This window comes from Sinohyriopsis cumingii, chromosome 16 (assembly GCF_028554795.1).
Source record: "Sinohyriopsis cumingii isolate HCF-2022 chromosome 16, ASM2855479v2, whole genome shotgun sequence".
Classification (NCBI taxonomy): Eukaryota; Metazoa; Mollusca; class Bivalvia; order Unionida; family Unionidae; genus Sinohyriopsis; species Sinohyriopsis cumingii.
In genome coordinates, this window is record NC_142976.1 from 72,325,572 (window position 1) to 72,351,981 (window position 26,410).

Here is a 26,410-nt window from a genome sequence, read left to right on the forward strand (position 1 = left end):
ACAGAAAAATCACGACGCGATAGGTATGAACTCCCCTATAAAATCTATCCGAAGGGAGCTTCTCTGCATAGTTTCTGTAACTGTAATTTTGGAACTATATTCTTATATACTTTAAAAACATATTATATACTTTAAAAACATATTCCGAATAAAGGAAAACAATAAATTCATTTAATATGATATACAAACAGAAACAGACACGATGCGAGAGGTTTATCCTAAACGAGCTTCTCTGCATCGTTTTTGCAACTGTAATTTAGATATTCTCTGTCAACGTAAATACTGAATTTAATACCAATAAAATAACATACTAAAAAAACACTGAATACCTCGTAGAAACTAGCAATAACATCGATACGTACAAAAAAAAAACAAAAAAAACCAAAACAAAAAAAAAACAACAAACAAACAGTGGGACAGGGATTGGTCTCATTGATTAAGGAGCATATGATGGTATGATGCCTAAGCTACGTGGCTCACGCAAGGTAGCACAGATCGTATCGGATCTCCCTAAAGGTAAGGTCAAATTATAGAACATTACCAAAACACAAAAACCGGGGTACATACACAATCTACTAAAACTACGAGGTATAAAATGCACAACATACACGCAACTCAGCAATAACAATATTTTCTTGTTTCTTTTTCCTCTTGATCATTTTATTCTCAAACATATACTTTACTCTTCTATTCTACACACAAAACTTTCACATTAGATATGTCGTTTTTGTGTACAACGATACCCGAGTGTGATTTCGGTAAATTGTACAATATTTCGAAACAGTGATTTCAGATCATCCTATGCCACACGTGCGAAGTGCCTTCAGTGAGGAAAACCAAATACTTCCAGCGCACAGACGGCGTATGGCTGTATCGTCTGTGTATAAATGCCTCAACGTAATACTAAATCCTCATATTACGGAACGTCTTGTCAGTGAGCGGTCTACTTAAGGACTTGAACATCTTCGGCTGTAGAGGTATGTGAGTTATTTTTTTATTTCTTGTGTATAAGTTATAACTATTTTATTACTAGGTTTATTTTTGTATATTTTTATGTAGCTTCGGCTTACGTAGTATATTGCAAAGACTTTTTATTCTTGTTTGTGACTTAGCAAGAGATTTACATTAGCAATATAAAGTTGCATTTATTTTAAGTAACGTTTATACCGTAGGATACTTAGGATTGTTTTGTGATTATTGTGCCGATAATGTAATCTGTATAGCTGATCGTATATAACGTCCTTACGTTTTGTCGTATATGCCATATACATGCATAGTACACGGTGTTAGATGTATTTTTGAGCTAATTGGAGTCGCAGCTATAGAGCTGATCGTAGTCGACGTAGTACCAGCTGAAGAGCTAACCATAGAAGTTGACCATAGCAGCTGTAAAGCTGAACCATAACAGCCGTAGAGCTGAGTGAACAGTGTTGCTGGTCAAGTAGTAGGTGATCGGGCGTTGCTGACCGATTAGTGGGCACTGATTCTTGATTGACCAAGGAACTGAATGGTGGTCGGTGACTACCTGGAATACTAACTGCTTGATTGATCAGTGTGACTCGTAGCCAAGTTTGCAATTAATGTTGTGTGTAACTCCATACATGTAATCTTTTAGCCGTGGGCTAATTTTGGGAATGGTAGTACCCAGTGTCTTTGGGATTGTAAAGATATTTGGTATGATATCTGTCCCTTTGTTTTCATCATTTTACTATTTGAATAAAATACCTATTTCACCTTTGTCCTTGTACTGTGTACGGTCGTTTATTTGTATTTTCATTTGTTTCATTATTAGGTTCGTGCTGATTATGTTAATTTATCCAATATTTTGATCTTATACACGCACATATTAATCATGTTTTGTTTCTTATTCAATTCATTCATCATTAAACATTGTATTTGTATCACCATCAAAAGTGTTCTGTTGTAAATCCGAAATCCAACCTGGTTATTTTGTTACACTGTCAGAAACTTGAACTGTGTTCGATGATATAGATAAACCTTCGATATTAATGGGTAACCCCCTGCAATCATTTAAGATCAACGATGAGATTTTTTAAAGGCAGTGCAAAAGTACAAAAGTTTAATCAATACTTATGTATGCACAATAAGTTGTTATATCACTGGTACGTAGTTTTAGTTACTACATATATACCATCTGAGTTGAAGCAAAATCATTTTTACGTAAACCCCTTAACGTGTCCTACCATTACAACTATATCTTCATGTTTTTGTCTCATTTTCTTAGTCTTTGATATAAAGTAATATGTTTCTATATATTGTTTATAAATTACTGCTTGATATTATTGCAATATCTCATGTACAATTTTCTTTTAATGTTTCATTAGTATTTTTACATTTTTTCAATCCTATCACTCCATTATTTACACCAGCGACAATATTACAATAAATAATATCGTCAAAAGAGGAATCAGCTCGAACTTTCTTAGCGCTTGTTGCTCGTCCCTCTAAGTCTCTTTTTGATCTTATATGCTTTCCACGATAACTTGTGCAAAAAAAAATCAGTGATGCTGACTCTGATATATACTTCATTGACAGTCATCGATCAGTCTTAAGTTAAATAATGTAATCCTTATCCACTTGATGGAAGAAGCTCATCACGTCACGAAGTCTCTGTCTTTATTGTCATATATGTAATTGACAAATCGCAGGAGCGCAATATCTGAATGACGAAAATTTATTTGAGTTGTTTTTTCCACACTTCATATTCTTGCATGCAACATTAGGTTTTGCTTATCTTGTTTATTTGTCGATAGCTTAGAGTCGCATCCGAGCTGACTCGTTTTAAGTCATTATTGACTTGGTAAAAACTAACATTCATGTCGAGTTTAGATATGCCTATGAGTTTCATTCCAATGCACAACAACAGGCACGGATATGACATCCAAATTGTGTGACAGCTGAATCTTCGTTTGCGCCCATCATTATTAACAATAGATACTTACGATGAATATAATTTGTTCGAAAAAAGATAAAATTCTGAAAGTTTTTCTTTGTCTTCTTTGTCTTCTTATTCATATTATATAAAGAATCAGACATGTCAAGTTTCAGAAATCACTATTTAGTTTAAAATGCATTTGAATCTTTCCCATGAAAGTTTTAAGGCAACTACAAAAATTTGACAAACCGTGAGTTTTAAATAAAAATGGATACTCCTAAGAATATGTTATTTTACGAATATATATCAGCAAGATTTTGATAAACCTAAGGAAAAGAATTGAAAATTTAAGCCTAATATTTCGATGTGTATGATCTCGGGTAAAATGTTTTACTCTATAAAGATCGATAGTAGTATTACAAATAATAAAATGGAAGAAATTAGGGGAATCATAAATTTGTAAAAAAAAATATATGCTGTTTGACAAGGATTACTCTAACACAGGGATTCCTTTATCTGAGACACAGAAAACCCTTTTTGTATTATGATTCAGATTTTGTTTTAAAATATTATAAATAGTTCCAATCTTTATATCACTTCTGACATTATCTGTCGATGCGGCGAGCATTGAGTGCATGCAGTAAAAGTGGAATGATAATAATCACTATGTTAGTTTCCTCTGAGTTTTTGTTAATCGCTTTTAATTACTCGGCTATTACTGTCCAACTCCAAGACAGGGTTCCATACATATAAATCTTGAGTGGATTTGTACAGAAGTGCCAATGACGTTTTTGTTTGTAATCATTTTGTAAACTTCCATTAAAATGCCAAATATTAGGCATCCATCTCCATTACAGGCAGCTGTCGTTCTAATACAGCATATTTGTTGATATCACTTTTCCGTCACCCGTGTTGTGTTTCTAGGCACAATTAAATCTCGTACATGTTTTATCTTTCCCCCCACCACCACCACCACCACCATCTGCCATATAAAAAACATCCTTGCTACTGTGGTTTGCTCACTATCTTTACATTACCGATTTCGATATCATGCTGCTTGTACACTTGAAACTACCAATTCCAAAAGCACTGGTAACATCAGTACGAAACTGCTCAATATGTATGTGTGTAGCTTTTTGTCGTCAATTCTGAAATAGGGCTAGGTGACAAATATAATTTGGACATGCTGTTAGAGAAACCCTTTGATCCAGATCGAAGTATTGGTTACAAGGTCAGAACTATCATTTGATTTATATTTTTTTTTTGGAAGCATAGCGTCAATTTGATCTCTTAAATTTTATTAAAGTGTGATGAATTCAAGTAGTACGCTAGCACCAGTTCTACGATCAGAAGTGAGGAAGCACAGTTACGCGTGATGTCTTATCTGATATCAGGAAGGTGCCGAGTATGTGACCTACTTAAAGTATTCCGTCTTTGTTACTTTAACAACTATCCAATGACCTCATTTGTAACTCTTAAAGATAATCAAGTGCAGTTCACGTCAATAAAGACTTTCTTTTTGTCACCTCCCCTTTCTCACAAGATTTTTAAAATATATCCCCTACGCAACACCTTTGTTAGACAAACACATCCAAAAGTGACGTCGGATATTCTGTTCTCTCTTACTGCACACAAGCCGCAAGTTTGCATTCTATAAGAACCGCTACCTTTCTTTTAGTACCAACGTTTAACAGAAACTAATTGTAGTCGTTCTTCTGAAACAATCACAACAACTGCAATAACATACTAGTAGCTGATTGCCCCTTTCTTTGCCATGCGCGTGAACCAGTACACAGTAGGTACTAATAAAAAAAAAAAAAAAAAAGGAAAAAAACCCTGACAAAAACAAGAAAACAGGAAAAGCCTAATTGTAACCACTTGTTCCACTGTTATAAGACTAAAACATATTCTATACACTTGGTCCGTGTATGACTGCAAGACCCCGTACGATTACTTAATAACCGCTTTCTTTTTTCACACAAATCCTCTTGATGTGAATCATATACAGAGACAGATGAAGACATGCACACGTGGCATGAACACACGTGGAAAGATTTAACATGCCGATCACGGCAAGGTTCATATCAGAACGACATCATGTATAGTGGAATCAGAAAATCAAAATACATCGGTGGCGATGTCTCGATTAATCACAGTTAATTAGGAAAACGCCGACTGTTTCTTAACATGGTTACATTCCGGTAATGGTACATTTAAATTCTTTTCACGCAAAAATATCCTCAACAAATATTTGGAACAAGTTACTGTCGACGAATAATATTATTATACACTGATCCATTCCATTGTGCCGAAAATTTATTTAGATGATGTGATATGCGGGCTCATTATAAATGAACTGTTATTATTCTTTAATTCTTTGTAATTATAAGCATCGCACTTTATATTTTATAGGATGCATGACGTCATAAACCCTGAACATCGATTACATAGCATGAAAGAACAGCGATCACTTCGTTATAGCTGTGCATGCAATGTGTAATATATTTTCGTGTTTCAAGATTTCATGTAAAATGTACAAGTATGAAGCAGATTCTTAATTGAATTTCGAAGTATACCAAAATTTTCCTGCGTAATTTAATTGTCGCGAAGATATGTGGTAAATTTTGTGCGATTGGTATTATTATTATTATTATTATAGTTGTTCTTAATATTTAGAAGCAGCTAGTAGATCAAATGGCTAAGAAGACCGCTAGTTCTATTTTAGTAGTTTCTGGTACCTATGTGCTTTGTTGTGATTAGATCAATGGCGTATCAGCTGAAACAAAATAACATTTAACACTTACATGATGGACATTTCAAATGAAATCAAACAAACTACCAATAAGCATTAAAATATGAAGTAAATTATCTATATAAAAAAGACTTAAACGTGATGTCCCTAAACAGTCTTTTCTCCTATCCGATGAGACACGCGCGCTATTTTTTTTTAATCTCTCTCTCTCTCTCTCTCTCTCTCTCTCTCTCTCTATTTATCAGATCGTGTGTTTACAAATTTCAGAAAATTAAAATACATCAGAATTAAATCATTATATATGTACAAATTTTGAAAAGAATGTATCACATATACTTTCTTTTCAAAAATGTAACGGACAAGAATATGTATGTATGTTTGTATGTATGTATGTATGTATGTATGTATGTATGTATGTATGTTGTAACTATATGGTTTAACGCCATTTTTCAGCACAAGATAGGCTATACATAGCTGCCAGTATAAATAGTGGAGGAAGAACCCTGAAAAACACTGGGAAGAACCACCGACCCACGAGAAGTTATTGGCAAGCTTTCTCACGTACCAACGTTAGCCGAGTCTGAGACTCGAACCCACGTAGATAACGGTGAGCGCTTTAGACCACTCGGCCACTCGGGGCCCCCATGTATGTATGTATGTATGTATGTATGTATGTATGTATGTATGTATGTATGTATGTGTGTGTGTGTGTGTGTATGCATGTATGCATCTATGTATGTATGTATGTATGTATGTATGTATGTATGTATGTATGTATGTATGTATTTGTGTATGTATGTGTGTAATGTTATAGTGTGAAGTTAGTAAAATGTTGGAGCAACACATAACAATGTAATTGAGTGAACGTTGCAGGGTCAGCGTGACACGTAGCGATTTAAAGGGTCTTGGTGTCGTGTTAAATCGCTGGACTGTGATGGTTTAAATATCCCTTTTTGGGCGTGATTGATTTTTACTTAGGGTCCTTCATATGGGTCACACAGATGGACGCGGCAAGGTGAATTTGGGACTGACTACCAGAAGAATCACAGAGTTGAAATAATGCAGAAACAATTTTTCTATCAGTTGAAATAAGTCTAACAAAATAAAACGTTCAAAAAATCTTTTATTAAGAATGTGCGGAAATATAAGGAGTTTCTCAAACCTGGATAGACGCATGTTAATTTTCAGCCGTTAAATAAATTTTATCCAGACTGGTAAAGCTAAACAGTGTGTGTGTGTGTGTGTGTGTGTGTGTGTGTGTGTGTGTGTGTGTGTGTGTGCGTGCGTGCGTGCGCGTGTGTGTGTGTGCGTGTGTGTGTGTAGTGTTTCCAAGTCGAAAGTCGATGTTTTATGTATTATCCCTCTTTTAATGAGTCAATCCAATTTCTGCTTCGGAAGGGGAAGGTCTTGACTCCGAGATTAGTTGGAAGCACATTCTCGTAAAAATTGTCTAAGGGAGGTTGTTTGGGAGTCTGATGGACTGGAAGCCTTAAAGTTAGAGAGAGATTCTGTATTTGTCTCAGTCTCGTGGAATTTGTCCTTTGATATGGGTTAGTTATTATTTGTTCGAAATTCTTTGTCATAAATTGATACATGAATTTTCTTTTGATATGAGTTCCTGCCCGCCGACAATCGATCGAGTTAATGATTTATTGTCACGGCTGGGCGTAAAAGTTTATTAAGAGGTCTGGATTATGTTATGTTTCAGATAGGGATACTAAATGAGTCGTCAGGGAGAGATATTATTTTTCCATACTACGGTTTGTGTATCAGCTCTCTGGCTGCTAACTAAACCATATTAACCTTAGTTTCTCTTGAATTACCATATGACGATATTTCAGGTAAGGAGAGAGCTGGTAATGTTGGATATCGTACAGCTGATATATGTATTTCATCGCTTCGGCAGTACAGAAATTCATTTATCTCCACGTCGGTCCATGCTTGTACAGATCTCTAAATTCATCATACAGTGGCCTTTAGGGATTACTTGCTCACCCAATAGTAATGTCCTACTTTTTAAAGTGATGTACGTTCGAGAGTTGCCACATGCTAGTGAGACAAAAATAACCAAAAACAAATCAATTTCTTTATTTATCAATTTATCTTCAATATTTTGATGTAATGATGTCACTAACCACCTTACAGCCACCAAGACAAACGCATTGATAACATAACATTTATTTTTATTTATTTATGCATTGTAGTTACGTCTTGACAATATAGACCTAGTACTGAGTCATCTGCACCCAGTCGACTTCCATGGCCACATTGTCACCTACCCACGTCCGTTCCCATTCGTATCTGTGAGCCCAGAAGTCAGCGTTCGCATGGGGTGAATTGTTTGCCCATGGTTTTTTGGTGTCGTAATGCCAATTGTCTGGGAAGAAACTGTTGGTTCCTCCTATAGCCACGTTAAAAATCAAGTAGAACTGAAAGAGACAACATACTATACGCATTATTATCAACCAAATCTCTGCCAGAAGAAAAACAATTGTTGCTGTGTGTCTGTACAATCATATTTTGTGTCATCCTTCAAACAAACTGTATGCATTCGAACTGTAACCGAACAATCATAAGGATTATAGATATTGATATGACATCTGTACTAATCTACCGATTTAAACGCAATTGCAATTGAGAAACACAACCAATTAAGGGCTTGATATATACAAAATATATTTAACAAAATGAAAGGCCAACTTGACACCATTAGAATTCGTCTGCTGAAAACTCACATTTCAAGAAAACTTTCTATTTAGGGCAAATAACGATAACAAGATTTCAAAGCGGCTGCCATGGTGACCATACTGTCTGTCAGATTGGCGTCCTTTTCAATAAGACCCAAGTGGACATCATAAAAGGTCATCTCGTGAAAACTCCAAGTCGATATGATTTTCTGTTTAGGAAAACATTTTGAAGACAGCAGCTGTGGCGGCAATATTGGATATGTGATCGGCACTGTTTACGTTTCGAATCAACTAGACATCATATGAAATCTGTTAGTGAAAACTTCATTTTGATATGACTTTCGATTCAGGAAGAGTAGCAATAACACGATTTTCAAGACAGTCGCCTTAGCGCTAATATGGGATAACAGAGCGGCACCATTTTTATTTAAGACCAGCCAGACATTATAAAAAGACATTTGGCGAAAACCCCACGTCGATTTGAATTTCCGTTCCTCAAGAGCTGCGATGACATAATATTCAAGATGGCAGTCATGATGGCCGTATTATACATCAGACCGGCACCATTTTTATTTATTATTAAGCTTTACAAATATTATGAACTTATGAGAGAATGACAGTTGTAAGGTGATGTTGTTTGCATTTGCAACATGAAACAATTGAGAGAATGTAGGCACATCTACATGTTACTTTCATTGTCTGTGCCTGAAATTTCTTTGGATATTGTATTTAGGTATTTCATTTTATTTTCGACCAACCAGATGATGAGAGGAATGTGTGTTTCAAGTTGCATGGCAATCCTATGTAAGAAGTGTGTGATGATTAGTGGCAATACATTTATATAAACGGATCGACAGACGACGGACATCAGACAAGCCCATAAGCTCCTGAAATATGATCCGAAGAGCTAAGAATCTGAGTTCCAGGATAAAAAAAGAACAAGAGTAGTAAGAATAACCTTCTTAATTTGTTATTGCCGCCTGGTTTCAAGTTATATTAAATAAATACGGTATGAGTTGCTTGGCTCTAACTAAAACTGAAATGAATACGGTATTAATTACCTGACTCTAATTAAAACTGGACTGAATACGGTATTACCTACATGACTTTAATTAAAACTGAACTCAGTACATTATGAGTTGCCTGTCTCCAATTAAAATAAATCAATACGGTATTAGTCTGCAGAATTAAAAATGCAAACGCTAGCAGACAACAGGTTCTCTCCCATGGAGGTTGTTTATTGCCGAGGCAACAGGCGTAAATTTCCTTTCCCCAGCAAATACAGAAGTTGCCTACACCGGATGTCCGGCACGCGAACCACCGGGCCATTATGTCTTCTTTCTTGAAATGGTCTGGATTGCAGAAGTCAGTTTTGAAGAGCAGAGCAGAGGTGGATCATTGATCAGCTGGGTAGCATTTGGGCGAAGTCTACAGGTCACAATGAAGACGCAACTGATCTACTCGAACTGTTTTATTGTTACTCACGGTATTCTCTTGGCACTACGAAACCGAATAAAAAAGGCCTAAGTGGAAATTAATAAACAGTTATTTAATCCGTTCAAATTTAATGATTGAAAATATTTTCTTCGGGAATTTTCGGCAAGAACTTTACAATTTCCCAAAAACAATATTTAAATTTCTCGCTTTTTAAAGATAGATCTTTTTTCAAAAACGTGTATGTGTGCCTATGCGTATGTGTGATTTGGATTTTTAACGTAACTTTAACAATTTTCCAGTCATATCGCCTCGATGTCTGCAGTGGGGAGTTTAAAGAAATTTGTAGAAATAGGGCATCACGCAGCAGACAATTAGGATCATTTCTCACCTAGTCACTTTCTCCTGAGACTCGGCCCACGAGTCCTAACATTAAACTCTTAATGCTGAGCACCAGGCGAGGCAGCTGAAAGTACCATATGTATAAGTCTTTGGTACGACTCTGCCAGGGTTCGAACCCGAGACCTGCCTCATCCAAGGCGGACGCTCGAACCACTTAGACCAAAGGAGCAGTCTTTTTCACAAATGAACTGGTTAATAGGTTTAAAGGCAAAGATACATTCATACATGCATAAGTACATGAAGACATTATGTATACACATTTACAGACAAAAACAGGAAGCAGACAGACGGATGTGTTCATAGTGTTGTGTCACTTTGTACTGACCGGTTGATCAAAAGGAGCCATAGGCTCTCCAGTTTTCCAGATATTGTCCCCTGTAAAACCACCAAAATGAAAGAATCCACCTGCAGGGGCATTCACATGCATTACTTCTTGATTGTCAACGGAGACGCTACAACAATGGTGTATAACATAAGACAACTATTAAGAAGTATAATGTATATTTAATTTATATTATGTGCTTGACCTTTGTCCGTAATTAAAGATATAGTTTTTGCCAACCTGACTATAGTCATGTTTAAGATATTTACTAAAATTTGAGTTCAAGACCAAATTTTGTTTGCAAGCTTAGAAGGTTTGAAAGATAAATTGTTTACAGTTTGTTGTAGTTTTCCGTTAAGATGTTTAGTTTATCAGAAAACTCTATTGCGACATATTTCAAATAAAATATGCCTACAAAGGATCTGGTAAACAATTATTCATTCCAGTTTAATATCAGTCTTCAGGAATCTATGATCAGAGTTTGCAACTGTGTTCAGATATAATTGAAAGCAATGATTTATTTGCATTACTCCTAGGAACTGCAATGTGCTCAATGACGTTTTGGACTAAAACACTACTTTGGGGATTATGGAGAATTCATTCCAAGACATACTGGATTGCATCCGTGCGGTATATCAACACATTTAAGACTATTACTACATCAGCACATTAAACAAAATGGACATTCATTCGGAACATTTTATACTTTTGGATTTGTGATATAACAATTCACAATAGGAAAATACATTATTTGTTAGTTTTACTAAACATGATGGTTTTGCTTCTTTTTGTTACGTAGCCACAGACTAGGGAGTGCATAAATGTACATAAAACTTCATTTTCTACCTGAAGAAACTAATTAATTGAGAATTAAATGTTTATTGCCAGGTTGACTGACAATGATCTTTCCCCCTTCCCAATAAAAATTATCCAATTATGGTGTGCTATGCAACAGAAATATGAAAAGAAAATCAGTGAAATACACTAAACATAAAGCCGAATTTTCAAACATATTTTTTCAAGCTGTTGGGATTTCGTTGCATTACATTTTAATCTTCATTACTAAATATGTTAGAGGCAAAACATGCTATTTCCAGTGCACTATCATTTCTGCTTTGATTTCCCATATTTGCCTTAACTTTCATTTAAGATAACAATTTATAACACTTTTATTTATTTGCAAAAACAAAAAATAAAATCAAACAGAAATGATGTATCTTTTCTGCTAACAAATATAAATATTATAAGACTGTTTATTGGTGGAGGTTCACGATGGATGGAAAATGTTACTTTATAAGGTTGAAATAAAAACTCTACTAACTTACATGATGTGGTTTTGCGTCCAATCAAGTGTATAGACGTGGAAATCTGAGTTCCATCCATTGTTGTTTTGCCTGAAATATTAAAATTTAATAATAAAGAATCTGCGTCATCACCCACAAACAAGATAAACGCAATGGTGGAAAGAATGAAAGGTTGGAGCCTTAAATCATGCACTTGTTTAAATGGATGGCGCACTCTTTACTGCGCGTCTGAAATCAACGAAAAACTTAGCATCGGTAGAACACTGAAAATACGTCACATTGCCAGAGTTTTTGTCAAGATTTCCCATGAAACATCTGCATATAAAGCAACGTGACTCTTCACATTCTAATGTCTGAGAAATCGAGTTCAACCCAAATATTAATCACAGTGCTGATGCCAGACAAAAGGGCGGACAGACAGACATTATAATGGCCAACCATAAGCCAGAGATGCTATGCAATTCGGTCAAACATAGGTAGGTACTTCGTGCAAAAATGACACATTCTTAAGACTGTATAGGACTCCGTATACTTGCCGTGTAAGATTTTATAAATTTCAATTTACTTATGCATTTTTTTTGTTTGTTGTAATTACCTTCTTTTTATCTGCTTATTGAAATAATGACACCGATAATTAGGTTGATCCGATTCCAATACAATTTTGAAATGTATGTCAAACGTATATAATATTCCAGTGAGTTTTCGTATTAAAAATGAATATTTTAGTGGCACGTAAAAATCTTTGAAATACGTTAGTGCTTGTGAATATGCATATATATATATATATATATATATATATATATATATATATATATATATATATATATATATATATATATACATACATACATACCACAAGGTGTATAGAATTTTTATTGAAAGTAAATGAGACTTGAAAAATGTATACGAGTGATATAGCACAGATAGAGCATTCATATTCATACTATACAGATACTCTAATTATACCACATACAATTACACATTTTAATTATACCACATACAATTACACATTTTAATTATACCACATACAATTACACTTACAATTCTAACAGGGTTTAAATGAATAAAATAGAGCACTACAAAGATCGCATGGCTATAGTGAAAGCGCGACCATTGGCGAGTACTTTGAAACGAGTTGGGGAATAGGCTAAGCGAAAAGACAAACCAAGAAGAGGTAATTCAAACATTTAGCGTTATTTGAAGTGGACATAAGTCATTATTATACTTTACTTACCAGTACTACTGACCATAATACCTTAATATTCTTTTTATCCTCCATCTCTCTTTTACTCTTTTATTTTCTCTGTTGGTCATTTTGTCTGCCATCATAGCCTAGACACCGCTGCATGCCATATGCGAAAATCCGCCATGCTCATTTTTTACGGCCCGAGGCTGGCGACGAGTGAGAGATCGAGATTTTAGATTATTAGGGTCAATCTGATATGTTGGCTGTCCAAAGAACAGATCAAGGGGGTGGGGGTAACTGACCATTAGATTGTTTGCATCCTCCATCTCCGTGTTGACCTGTTAATCTGTAAATGTTTCCAGTCATTATTCCAACGAGAGCCAGAGGATGATGTGGCTCAACAGAGGTAATACTAACACTCTGACTGACCAGCCATGACAGGGTAAGAGAAAGAGGGCGGGAGAGAAATAGAAACAAATTGTGTGTGTATCGGGATGTCAAGAAATGTAAAGCACTGCCTTCTAGTCTCGACAAATTAGAGGAAAATTGTTCTATATTATAACGAAAGAGTGTGGGAAATTCCCATGGAAAGTGTACACGTCACAGTATCACCATTTAGGTTCTACTACTAACATGTTGAAAGTTCAAGGTCAAGGTTTTCATCAAGCTCAGTATTTGTCACTCTCTCGCTTCACAGATTTTCACGCATTTTCGTCCCATAGGGCATGGGAGATATTGAGAGATAAAAAGGAACTCATTTGATGACGTTGTGCAACGTGCTTAATACATTTAGAAAACGAGTGTGCTTAAAATTTTCATGTTATTTTTCTTTTTTGTTAAGGAATGGAAATTCATCACTGATCTAGAGATTACAGAAGCAATAGTCTACTTCTGAAACCATAATTATATGCGTATTCATAAGCCAAGGGAAAATCACAGTTAGATATACGAACTTTATCAGTACATCAAATTGCTATTAATCAGCAATTTTTAAGATCTCATATATATATATATATATATATATATATATATATATATATATATATATATATATATATATATATATATATATAAACCGACTGACTTTTGTCCTTAATTGAGGTTTGGAGATTGAACCTACCTGATTAATGTTTTTTTTTAAAGATATGTTTACTTGGATTAGAGTTCAGGACATTAGATTTTTTTCCCTTGGAAATTCTGTCGTTTATCTAATTTTGGACAGGTTGTTTGCTAAACTTTAAGTCAAACAGACCTGACCTTGCTTATGAATTTGATGGAAATTTCCATTGGAAATGACCAAAGTCGATGTAATTTTGTTGCATCATAAGTCGGGTGACAGTCTGTATACTATTTACGACATTGATAAAGTCGAAAGGAAGATAGAGAGTGAAAAGACATAATTCCCTAAGCCAGTCGTGAAAATATTGCAAAGTCAAAGTATATGGGTATACAACTAAAACAAAGACAAACGTTGTGTTTGATGCTGGCCACTTTCGAGACTTTGTTTTGAACATAAATGATATCAGTGAACCAAACATTTGCTATATATTTACTGCATAGCATAACTATTTGGACAAAGTCTATAGAGTAAACGTGCTAAGAAATTGATCAATGAGACAAGGTAAACAATAATTCATTCCTATTTTAATATAAATCAATGTGGAATGACTTTTACTGTGCTCAGATATAACTTGAGAGAAATTATGTATTTAAAGTATGCACTGGAATTGCAAAGTGCTCATTTACATTTGGAACTAAATCATTACTTCAGATTATTCTCAATTCATTCAAAGAAATGTTATATTATATAATTGTGATACATCAGCCCTACTGGTATATCATCACATTCAAAATTGGAATTCTTTCGGAAAACCACTGGTTTCATTCGGAACATTCTATATTTTGGACTTCTGATAGAACCTTTAGGATTACTTTTAATTTAATTCACGCTACTTTCAGTTACATTTAAGTTTTCACTTTGTATTCTAGGGAGGTAAACGATTTGATAAATTTTATTGAACGGATAGATAGATATCTATAGTCTTCAAGGTGCTAATGTACCAGTTCTTTTGATTGACCACAATGATGTAATCCATAATGTCTATGAATGAGTCCTCAATAATCCCACAGAAGCGTTTTAGTCCAAAATGACAATAAGCACTTTCTAATTTCATTGAATAATTTGAATAAATACTTCCTCTTAGATTATATCTGAACACAATAGTAAATGCTTCCACAGACTGAACTTAAAGTAATAATTGAGACTTTGCGTACAACCTCTATTTCTATACAAACTGTCACCTGACACATGACGTAACAGAATGTCCTGGATGTGGGTGATTCCTAATGAAAATAAAAATTCCAAAATATTTTCAACAAGCTCGCTTCGAGAACTATCTAAGGTCGTAATTATGGCTGTGTTCTGAACCCAAATTCAACTAAACATCTTCAAAAGACTGACAGGTAGGGCAAAACACTACTCTCAGTAAAGGACAAAGGGCAACACACAGTATCAATGAATATGCATACCAATCAATATATATATATATATATATATATATATATATATATATATATATATATATATATATATATATATATATATATATATATATATATGTATGTGTGTGTGTGTGTGTGTGTGTGTGTGTGTGTAAGATTTAGTTCCTATCGGCAAGTCATGGCATCGTAACGAAATATCAGAAGGGAGATTCACCAGCGATGGTGCGCCGTTGTTTTGTACACCTCGAGTACCCACCTGCCTCCGTGTGTTTTCATGAAGCCGTTGTGACTCGCTGATGGTCCCCAGTGTAGTGTGGAGATCACCTCAGTGACACCATGGTTATGACCACTCGGATCATTGGCAACAGCATTCCCTATCAGAGAAAATAATATGTAACTACAGTGTCTATATATGTATGCATGGTCAAAAGGGTTTTAAAGTAATCCCTAAAAGAAATCGATGGATTGAAAACATCTTTCGAAATGATAAAATTCCCAAATAGATGGACAAAAATTTGACAGATCTGGGAAACAAATTATGTGTGCGAGTGAGTGTGTGTGCGCGTTAGCAGATTCGCACAAATTGGCTGAATTAAGAATATAAGGGAACTTCGATGATACAATTCAGAACTTAAGTCCTCCGGAAATTAAATGAACCCCAGGCAATTCTGTTGCTATAATAGGTAGTTTTGTGTACCTCTCGATTCCATCATGTCAATCTCACCGGATCGAGGCCACCCACCATATTTGGAATCCCTCGGGAGCATCCATATAGCTGAAATGAAAATCGAAAATAACAATCAGAAAACTGTTTGCACTGTACTGGATTATTTGGCTGTAAGTCACAGCGTGATTCGTGTGTGCGTAAAAACAAGAACTTGTCAGCTTTTTTAAAGTATGTGTTTTCAAGGAGATATGTACACTTAGAACGCAAAATATTACATACGTGGTTAACCGCAACATGTCTTCACTTCCAGACAACTATAGCTCTAATCTAATATTTCTCCAAACTTCCCTTTAAGTCAGCTACACAAGCCGTAGTCCTAACTGCTGTTGACATTTAGCATCTCACGTCTAATACAGAAGGTTGTTTGATTCCAGTTCCGCGTCACAGAGGTTCAGATGGCTCATATGAAAGAGTAAGAGCCTCAAAATCAATTCCAAAACAAAGGAAACTCTGTCTATGGAACATGAATAGAAACACAGACGATTTCATGCCATAAAGGACAGGGGAAGCTTGCATGCAATGTACAAACAAGACCTTCAAGGTATGAATTTCAACCTATTCACACACTGTGTTGAGTTTTCACTGTCTTTTGCTTTGGTATTTTCCGTCGGTATACCGCATAGACAGGATAATTAAATGCATATAGTATGATGACCCTGGACCCCTAATTTTAAGTGGAATGATCGATATCTTATTTCCCAAATGTGTAAAATTTGATCAAGAGGAGAAAGGAATTACTTTAACTAGCATATTCTAAAACCATCTGAGAAGTGAGGAGTTCCACAAGATCCTGTTCATTACCAAATCAAAAGGTCCGTTATTTATAAAGTCCGGTTTGATTGACTTAAAAGGAAAAATACTATTTAAAGGCATGCTCAGAACTTTATTAACCTCCAACTCAGGCAATCTACCTACTAATCTAAACATGTAAAGCAACAAAACATTTGGTGAAAGCACATAAACAATTTATGTGCGATCCAACAAACCAAGAGTTATTCGGCAGAATGAAATTATCAACTTCCGGATATTGCATTCTATGATAAAGAAATCACTGAGAATGTGTGGCATTGAACGAACCTGGCCAGATCCAATCTCCTTTAGGAATCCTGGCTCTAACCTCGACCTTGCCGTACCGGATGGTGTGCTTGGACTTGATCTTGGCAGACATAACTGGAGGGAGCAAACCGTTGTGTCCGTCCCGACTGCATCCGTTATTGGCTGTGTTGGTACAGGTTCCGTACATTTCTAAAGTGTAAGTACCATTTATAAATGAGAACATATTAAGTACATGGAATCGATTATAAAACTTGGCGGTTATTGTCCATACATAACTAATAATAGAAATAGTTTTAAAAAAAGTTAAACTTTCAATAATACTGCTTTCCACAACCGATGATCTCCAAAAGCATTAGAATGACTAAGCTTTACAACAATATGATACAAGCATTACGACAGAAACACATACACAGAGAAACAAACAAACACACCCAAAGTGCATACTACCTTCAATTACGTATTGACAAATACACGGTGCTTTAACTAATATACTTTTCGTTTTTATTTTACTTTGTAAATCGGGTCAATTTGTGTACATGACATCTGTCATAAATATCCTGCATCTGTACTACGGACGGATATTTTGGTCACTGGAAGAAGTACGTATTTGGATGGGTTCGTGAAATATATATTACAAACCAAATAAAAGTCTGACAAGGAGCAAAATATTTCATCAATGTGTACAGAGAGAGAGAGAGAGAGAGAGAGAGAACACTCAAGTACTCACGATGCAAATCCATCACTCCTGTCGTCAATTTATGTTCATCAAATCTCGCATCATTTATCGTCAATGTCTGCCGACAATAGAAAGAAATACGTGTACGTACAAATTCTAGCATACAAAATGATATTCGTGCAATTCAGTCCCTAGAACAATTTTCTATGCATTTGAAGTATATATATTTGGGTGGCTCCAAAATGCAAGAGAATATTTCGTTTTGTCGCCATATTATGCGATTTTATCTGCGTAAACAGCTATTATTGGTACATGAATAATTGCGATGTATGTTGCTAAAAATCAATTAGAACCGAACTGATTGGTAGATCTTTAAGATAATCTCCATCTAAACTTATTACGTCGTTTTTGTCAATGTCAGCATCTATGCGAGGGAATTGAAACTGAAGATGCATTGAGGCTGGGGTTGCAAAACGCGTAGACTTTATCCAGAATGTATGTTAAGAGCACGTGGGGTTGTTTTGAAAAAGGAAAAGTGGAGTTTTCTTGAAAACACAGTTTCAGGTTTACACACCGTCCACAGCTAAATAAAATGTGTGGATCCTTAATTAGATTCTTCTATGATTGACTCTCCCTCAGTATAATGCTTTTCTTTAGACCTAAATCTTTGTTGGAAACTACTTTTGGGATTATGCTGTGTGGATACTGTCAGTACTTACGTGAGATTGAAACTGCATTTAAATTCATATCACACCAAAAGAAACAATTCTATACCATGCATTTTTTTAGCAATACAGTACACTATAACCCCAACGCGTTATAAAGCTTCCACAACAATCCGATGCCTCCCATCCATCTGGCAAAAATAGACCTTTATCTTATTAAGTGTTATTTTCCTTTCTTATTATATAATTTTAGGGTAGCCGATTAATATATATATATGTGTGTGTGTGTGAGAGAGAGAGAGAGAGAGAGAGAGAGAGAGAGAGAAAGAGAGAGAGAGAGAGAGAGAGAGAGAGAAAGGGAGGGAGGGAGAGACGGACACGGCGGTACTTCTATTTTATAAACATTATATGTTTGGATTCTGTTACTTACAGGCTTGAGGAAAAGATGACCATCTCTGATAAAGGCGTTTGGCCTGGCCGGTGTGTACACCTGAAACTCCCCGTTCTGAAAAAAAAATTATATATATATATATATATATATATATATATATATATATATATATATATATATATATATATATATATATATATATATATATATATATATATATATGTATGTATGTATGTATGTATGTATGTATGTATGTATTAGTAGCCTTTCATGTCATATTGACAAAATAGGAACTAAAGGTACAGTTAATAAATGTTAAAATGAATTACATGCAAATTTAGGAAGATGGAAGATAAACCCTTCCAAATAAATGAAAAGGGACGTGTGACAATCTACAATGTAAAGTGTACAGATGTTACATTTCTATGCAAATGTATCTGAAGTAAGTGATGAAAGTAACACGTGCATAATCCTTAAAGCATATGGTGACAATTGTTTACATCAACCACACACCCTCAAAATGCCCAAGATCGTCTCGATCGGTAAATCAATGTTGGAAATAATTTAAAATCCTGTATTGCCAAAACTTCAGCTTGATTACCCCTCCCCCAACCATTATATTTGATCTGTACAAGTTTATATAGTACACAAAAATACTCTCCTTTTCAGAGTAAATTTAATAAAATCAGTACTTCCTGTCGTAATCATACGTAGCCAAAGTATTATGTACTGATGGCTTTCTTTTCGTGTATATCTGTGTTATTGTATGATTGCAGTGTATATATGTGTTATTGTATGATTGCAGTTTGACACAACTAATCATTTGAATCAATCAAATCAATCAATCCTCTCTGGTGCTTGAGGCGACAGCAAGGGAGCACCATTTTGGTCTGTCGGCTGCTGTTATGGGGGCGGTCTTAGGGTGAGGCCTCTGGTCTTGAGTTCTCGCTCCACGGTTCGGCGCCAGGTCTCTTTGGGTCGTTTGATCGTTTGAGTATAGCTCTCAAAGTCACTTCGGTGTTTCTCGAACAATTATTTCAAAGTTAGCAGAATTACTAATGAACTTTGAAATAGAACTTGATTACTTCGTTGTTATATGATGAGGTGTGGTTTATGGTATGGTCTATGCTTGCCAGGAGTGTCACAGACTGGTTATTCTGTTTTGCTTTTTTAAAAAAATGAAAACAGGAGAAAAGTTGATGGCCATCGCAAAATGCATGCTCTGTGGACATGGTGTCTGATTCAGGTTGTAAGTAGGGAGAAATAGTATTACTTCAAAAGCTTAGTATCGCAAATCTCTCACATTTCCTTCTCCACCACCAACCCCAACCCCCTCTCATTTTACTATCCCTATACAGTTACTTATGGGCAAGATTCCAATATCCATTATGCAGTTGATGTGCCATTTTGATATGACTATACATTTATGTACAATTTTTTTTTTAAAGTAACAAAAAATCAAAACTATCACTCTTCACTCAATTTATAGCACCGTAACATATTAAAAGATAATTTACAATTCATTCCGTGCTATAGTACCGTAACACATTAAAATATAATTTTCAATTCATTCCGTGCAATACCGTGAAATAGCTCTGATTTTAACCTAAGATTAAGATCACATGCTTTGGTGTAGTCCTATTCTTTTCGGTTTGAGCCCCTACCCCAGAGTCCATGTGGTGAGAAAGACACAATATTATCCATCACATATCTTGAGTTATTGAAGAACCGTAGCAAAAGAAGAAAACAAAACGTAATCCACAGACAAAGGGCATAGATGTATGTTCGACCCTTTTTGGTGGCTCTGATAGGTTGGGCATGGCTAGGCTTGCACTAAAATTAGAAAATGTATAGTTAGACTATATCCGATTCGCAATTAACTTACTGACTTTTACAACGCGTGTTGAACAGGGAAACGTTTAAGCAATTACAAAGCTCTCAAAAGCCTTCGATTAAGTGCCAAAGACAACTTGATTTAATAATAACCTATTTTTGACCTTTTCTTCTAGGTCTTTTTAAATTGGCTACGGGATAAAAATTAATTTCATGCATACATGCTCCAAAAGACTTTTGATATACGCACATGGTATTACGTCTTTGTTATATTTCGTTTTCTTTATCCAACTGCCTTCTTTGACCCAGCATCCCACCCACCAGAAAGACCATGGGGACACCGTGAACAACACTACATGCACTGTATATATTCTGTATTTTAAAACTGTACCTACATTAAAATAAAAAATATAACTAATATACAAGAAAAAGCATTCGTTGTGTGTTTTCTGTTAACTCTGCCTCTGTGCGGCGATTACAGAGACAATGCAAGACCTTGCTGCAAATATACACCTTGTAACAGAGACACCTGCCACGTTTTACTGCTGTATCACGGACGCTAAAATACGATATTAGTTTTTGGATTTACAGAAAACGTAACGGATACCGAGGTCAATTAAAATGCCCGCCATTGCAAACAAGATGCAAAAAATAAGATTCAGGCTTCGGTGTAAATACGTCTTCCAGAATCGACCCGTTGGTGTGAGCTTTCGGTGGACTATTCGTTTAAGCGATAAATATACATTGCATTTTGCATGTATCTGAATTTCATGATTTGGCAAAGTATCTCGTTGACATGACCAAGCAAATTGTTTGCACATTGCTATTATATATTTCTCAGATGGTCTAGGCCTGAAAAACTATTCTAATTCAAGGTCAAATTGACATGTCATGTTGGTCTAGTAACACAAATGAAAAACATGAAAAATTCCATACATGACCCCCGTACATGGAGACTTCATAGTCCCAGTGGTTCCTATCAGGTTGGTCACCGTGGTCAAAGTCGTCACGGAAAACGACCGTGCCTCTCCGAACAGCATTTTTGGGATAAAAGAGTTTTGGTTCTAAAAGAATTGAAAGGATTTCATATTTTAATAACATTTATAATATGCATCTATTATGTCATTTTATCCTTAGCTTCTAATTAAGTATTCAGAGAAAAGGATTACCATTTTCCGTTATTGATTACAATGTAACCTAATTTTATATAGGTAATAGGGTAACTGCTGGTCTCATAAATGGATAATTGCATCATTGCAAAGTGCGGAAATGGATCATAGCATTCCCTAATATATCTCGGAAATGGGTAATAGCATATCCTAGCAGAATTAGGAAATGCATTCACTAGAGATTTCAGAAATGAGTAATAATATTCGCTACAGATCTCGGCACTGGGTATCAGCATTCACCACGTACTTCAGAAAAGTGTACTGATATTCACTACAGGTCTCATAACACGTTCACTTGCTTGAATTTTTTAAGTTGATTTTACATCAAAATATTTATAAAGAAGTAAATTTGAAATTGGCTCAAGCTCTTACTTTACTTGCCATTCTATTTATAATATTAGCATAGACTTATTAAATGATGTTGAACATATCAGAAAGTACATCCACAATGCATATTTATCATCTGAACTATTTAAGAAAAAAGGTTCTTGTTCATGTCATAGTTTAATTCTTTGTTGTTGAAGTAAAATGACAATCAGAGTCCTTTCGGCACGCCTCTTGTATACACTCTAAATATAAGTCGTCAAGATTGGTAAAAACGTAATAGGTTTTCGGTACTGCATTGGATCCAGGTCGCTGTGAACGATCTTCATTCAACATGTCGAAGTCAAATGCATGATAAGTTAGTGCTTACATACCTAACCATTCCAGGAAACTGCCGATGGGAAAGTGTATGAGTTTTCCTTCAACTTCAGCCACAAGCCGATATAGAAGCTTTTCTCCCTCGTCTATCTTGAAGTTGTTATTCCAATGGTACCACATCCCATTTACTGAATTAAAAAAATGACAGTTACAGAATTTAAAACAATGTTGGGTCGATTTAAAAAGAAAAAACGTTTCTATCATTAAAAATGTTTAGCCCCTTTTAATAATAATAATAATAATAATAATGTACCAAACATAAGATGTGTGCTATTTAGTGATTTGTGTTAATTTTTGTATTATGTGAATCCATTTTTAAAGATATTTCTCAAAACGAGTAATTAGTCAACTGCTATCAGCAGACTTCACAAAGCACCCTATTCACGAGACGTAATAATTTCTTATCATCATAAAATTATCTGGATATTCTCACGTATGAGTATCAAGTCATGTGAGATGGGAATATGTGTGTGTGTGTGTATTCGGTGTTTGGATCATATTTCCTACTAAATGACATGAAATACAGAACAAAGACTTAGAACAGCATGTTAATAATGTAAAGCTGGGAAAAACCATGTGCGTGTGAAATTTGAGGTTTGTGAATGTGTGGTCGTTATTATCAATAATCGAAAATTATATTTGATATTATCGCATTTAATAACTTTTCAGTTTATAACGACTGTTCTCTTTATGTCGTTGGAAACAGAGGATACGTCGTCTTCAAGTCAGCTTCAAGCAAGTGTTCAACATTGATTGCTTCGCTGTGAGGTGTAATAATAATAATAATAATAATGATAATTGATTGTGATGATAATAAGTGACGTTACATTGGTTTATTCTGTTGCAATTCTGGATTATGACGATGATAACTTTAAAATCTATTTTTGCATGATTAACCTAAAGAATGAATTCCTTACCCGCTTGCTGGAAGACGCCAACCACTGTGTCTTTCTCGTTCTTGCCGTAGATGACATGAAGAAACCGGAGGCCAGGAATATCTGAAAATCAATGTTTACTGTTATCCAGTCTCACATCAGAATCACATTCGGAAAACATGTATTAACGGATTACTGTTATCCTGGCTAATGTTTGAATTTCTGTGCCTACATGAATTAACGGATTAATTTTGTTTTAAATAACCACTGGTCATAGCCATAAAGTCATAGAATATACAAGGATCTTTCTTGGAGATGCAAAAGCTCACGCTGTAAGCAAAGCCTGAAATTGTCGACCCACGCACGGTTCCAAGCGGGGACTTGTCTCTTTTTTTTTTTATTTTTGTCTTAAATTGGAGACGGGCAGCTGGGTGTAATTCAATCAGGAACTCGAAAGTCAATATTCGTAATTAAAACGAAAAATAGTGGTGTACAAGACTGTGTTATGGGTGTGTAGATCTGTGCCAGGAATGAGGATATTTATTTTAATGGTAAGTTAAAGGCAAATCTGAGCAACCAACCTAATTTTATTTCCATTTCGCGCAATACAGAAGGCATAATATTCTCATATCCATCCGTTCGTCGGACTCTCCATCTGTCACACTCTAACTTGTATATTATTTAAGATTATTAATATCACTTGAATAATAACGTATGTCATAGCGTATCATGGTACTTTTCATTTGTTTAGAGTTTTAATATTGATCGTGAGCGAATTATTTTGTGTGATCACATGACTATGTAACTACTGAAACATATACTGTGAAATAATGATAATCATTTTAAACATTTTTACAGTGAACACACACACACACACACACACGTACCTTTAAACGTATTATGCTTGGTCATTTGGGTTTTGTTACAATACCAATCCTCTAATTGTTTAATTGAGGTTTTCATTAATTAAATCCAGTTATTATTAAAATGTCCATCTGTTCTTTTTCTTTTTTCTTTCCTTTTTATTATCTTCTTCCTCTTTATAACCTGCACTTTTACATTCTAATAATGATCATAAATTCTATACTTAAGCACATTTTATCGATTGTGTCAAATCTATATTTACTTTAAAGCTTTGAGACCTCGTACATATCTGTCATTGTCTGAATTTTATCAGATAAGATTTGACCTAGATCCAAAGTTTATCAATGATATGAACTTTGACTTCGACCATGATAATCCACACAAGAGCAATATCTGGGATTCTACTTTTCATCTAGAGTCAACAGCTGACTTTGTTTAATGAATCTCTTAGTGCGAAAGCATTTTCTTTGTCAACTCAGACTCGACGAATGACAAAATCAAGTGTTGCAATAACAGAAGCCTAACATTAAACACTGTAACACCTCAATTAATTTGTAAAACACAAATCTGCAGTCAGAAAGTTTTGGATCACACTGAATCTAAGGTAATATTTATCTTTTAGTAATGAAACTGACATATCCATTATCTTTTGGTGATAAAAAGCCTTTCCTACTTTCTTGCTGAACAGCAAATCATTCGAAATCACTATCTTGCGTCAAAAGTATATGGCTGTTTCTCTTTTTCATTTTCTTTCCTGAAATATCCTGGTTAAATTCATACGAAAAATTCCCAAGGAGTAAATGTACAGAGTCAGATACATTCCCCTGAACCAGACACTGATGGAACGCAAAATTTGGTCTGATTTATTTACAGCGGTGGTCAGTGCAAAGAAGCCAGTCTGATTAGTATTGGGAAAGCTTTATCCAGTGAAGCTTGTGTGGACAGACTGCGGAGGATATTGGCATCGAAGGAGTCGATATAATTACATACGCCAAAATCTAAACTTTGGAATACCTTTAAACCGTATACCACATTAATGGTTTCCATGAATGTATTCTAATAAAGTGTTATTACTTTCAAGACACAATACATAATGATGCATCAAAACACTTATCAAAAAATCAATTTTCTAACGTTATATACTGATTCCAGCCGTTGACGAAAATGTGTCAATATTGAAGTGAAACTTATCCAAGAATGACCTTCAAAACAATTTCTTCTTCGATGGTGCAGTTATATTAAATATTCCATTTGACTAGCTGAGAATTTCGAAGGGATTGTGGGGAAGAGGTCGACGTTTCAGTAAAACCTCCCTTTTCTGGTTATAATTTTCTATTTTTCATTCGGAAAGAACGAAACATAGCCAATTTATGCCAAACTAACAAACCAATTGGCAAAATCAAACAATCCTAGAAAAGATAGATTTGCAATAATTATCGCTCCAACTTAAGTGCAAAATACGAGACACATTCATCATATGTTTGTAGGCAATGACATTAGTTCAATCTAAATAATCTGTGCTCAAACGCATAGCAATGATACTACATTCTTTTCCACAAAAAAATCACGAAGAACTACCTTCCAGCATGAATCCAACTCCATTCTCATAGCTGGAGATTTTGGGGAGCGGCAGATCATTGGCCCTGGTCGACAAGACTGACAGGATGTTCAGCAACAGGACACAGATGAGGATCATTTTGTGTGTCTCGCTTTCAATGACATCTGCACGCGATGTGATTCTGCCTCATTGGAACTGTGCTTTATTACCATTATCGATAACCTACGTAGCATAATACGTCATAACTACCGTATTTACTATGATATATGTCCACTAATCTATAACAAAACAATAAAGCGAATGAATACACAGCAACATTCAGGTTAGGATGATATCTAACATTATGTATATGTCCTCTTAATGTTTTATTCGAAGCAATGTTGAGTATCATATAAAACATTTAAATCTT

At 35.1% G+C, this 26,410-nt stretch overlaps 1 protein-coding gene across 1 annotated transcript; it reads right to left on the bottom strand.

Moving 5' to 3' along the window:
• Window positions 1–7,814: 7,814 nt before the first annotated feature.
• On the bottom strand, window positions 7,815–26,191 carry LOC149780765 (beta-1,3-glucan-binding protein-like). Its single transcript, XM_089937834.1, has 12 exons — window positions 26,022–26,191; window positions 23,622–23,702; window positions 22,701–22,832; window positions 21,770–21,897; window positions 19,040–19,114; window positions 17,996–18,062; window positions 17,290–17,457; window positions 16,183–16,260; window positions 15,742–15,859; window positions 11,819–11,887; window positions 10,497–10,623; window positions 7,815–8,077 (listed from the first exon to the last, which is right to left on the bottom strand). The coding sequence occupies exons 1-12, from the start codon at window positions 26,137–26,139 to the stop codon at window positions 7,874–7,876; spliced, it is 1,365 nt and encodes a 454-aa protein (XP_089793960.1). The 5' UTR covers window positions 26,140–26,191; the 3' UTR covers window positions 7,815–7,873.
• Window positions 26,192–26,410: the final 219 nt, after the last annotated feature.

Coding starts and splice junctions, on each gene's coding strand:
- LOC149780765 (XM_089937834.1), bottom strand. CDS start 26,139: ATGATCCTCATCTGTGTCCTGTTGCTGAACATCCTGTCAGTCTTGTCG. Junction 21,898..22,700: donor CAGTTTCCTGGAATGGTTAG/GTATGTAAGCAC, acceptor CAATTCTTTTAG/AACCAAAACTCTTTTATCCC. Junction 10,624..11,818: donor TGGACGCAAAACCACATCAT/GTAAGTTAGTAG, acceptor CCATTGTTGTAG/CGTCTCCGTTGACAATCAAG.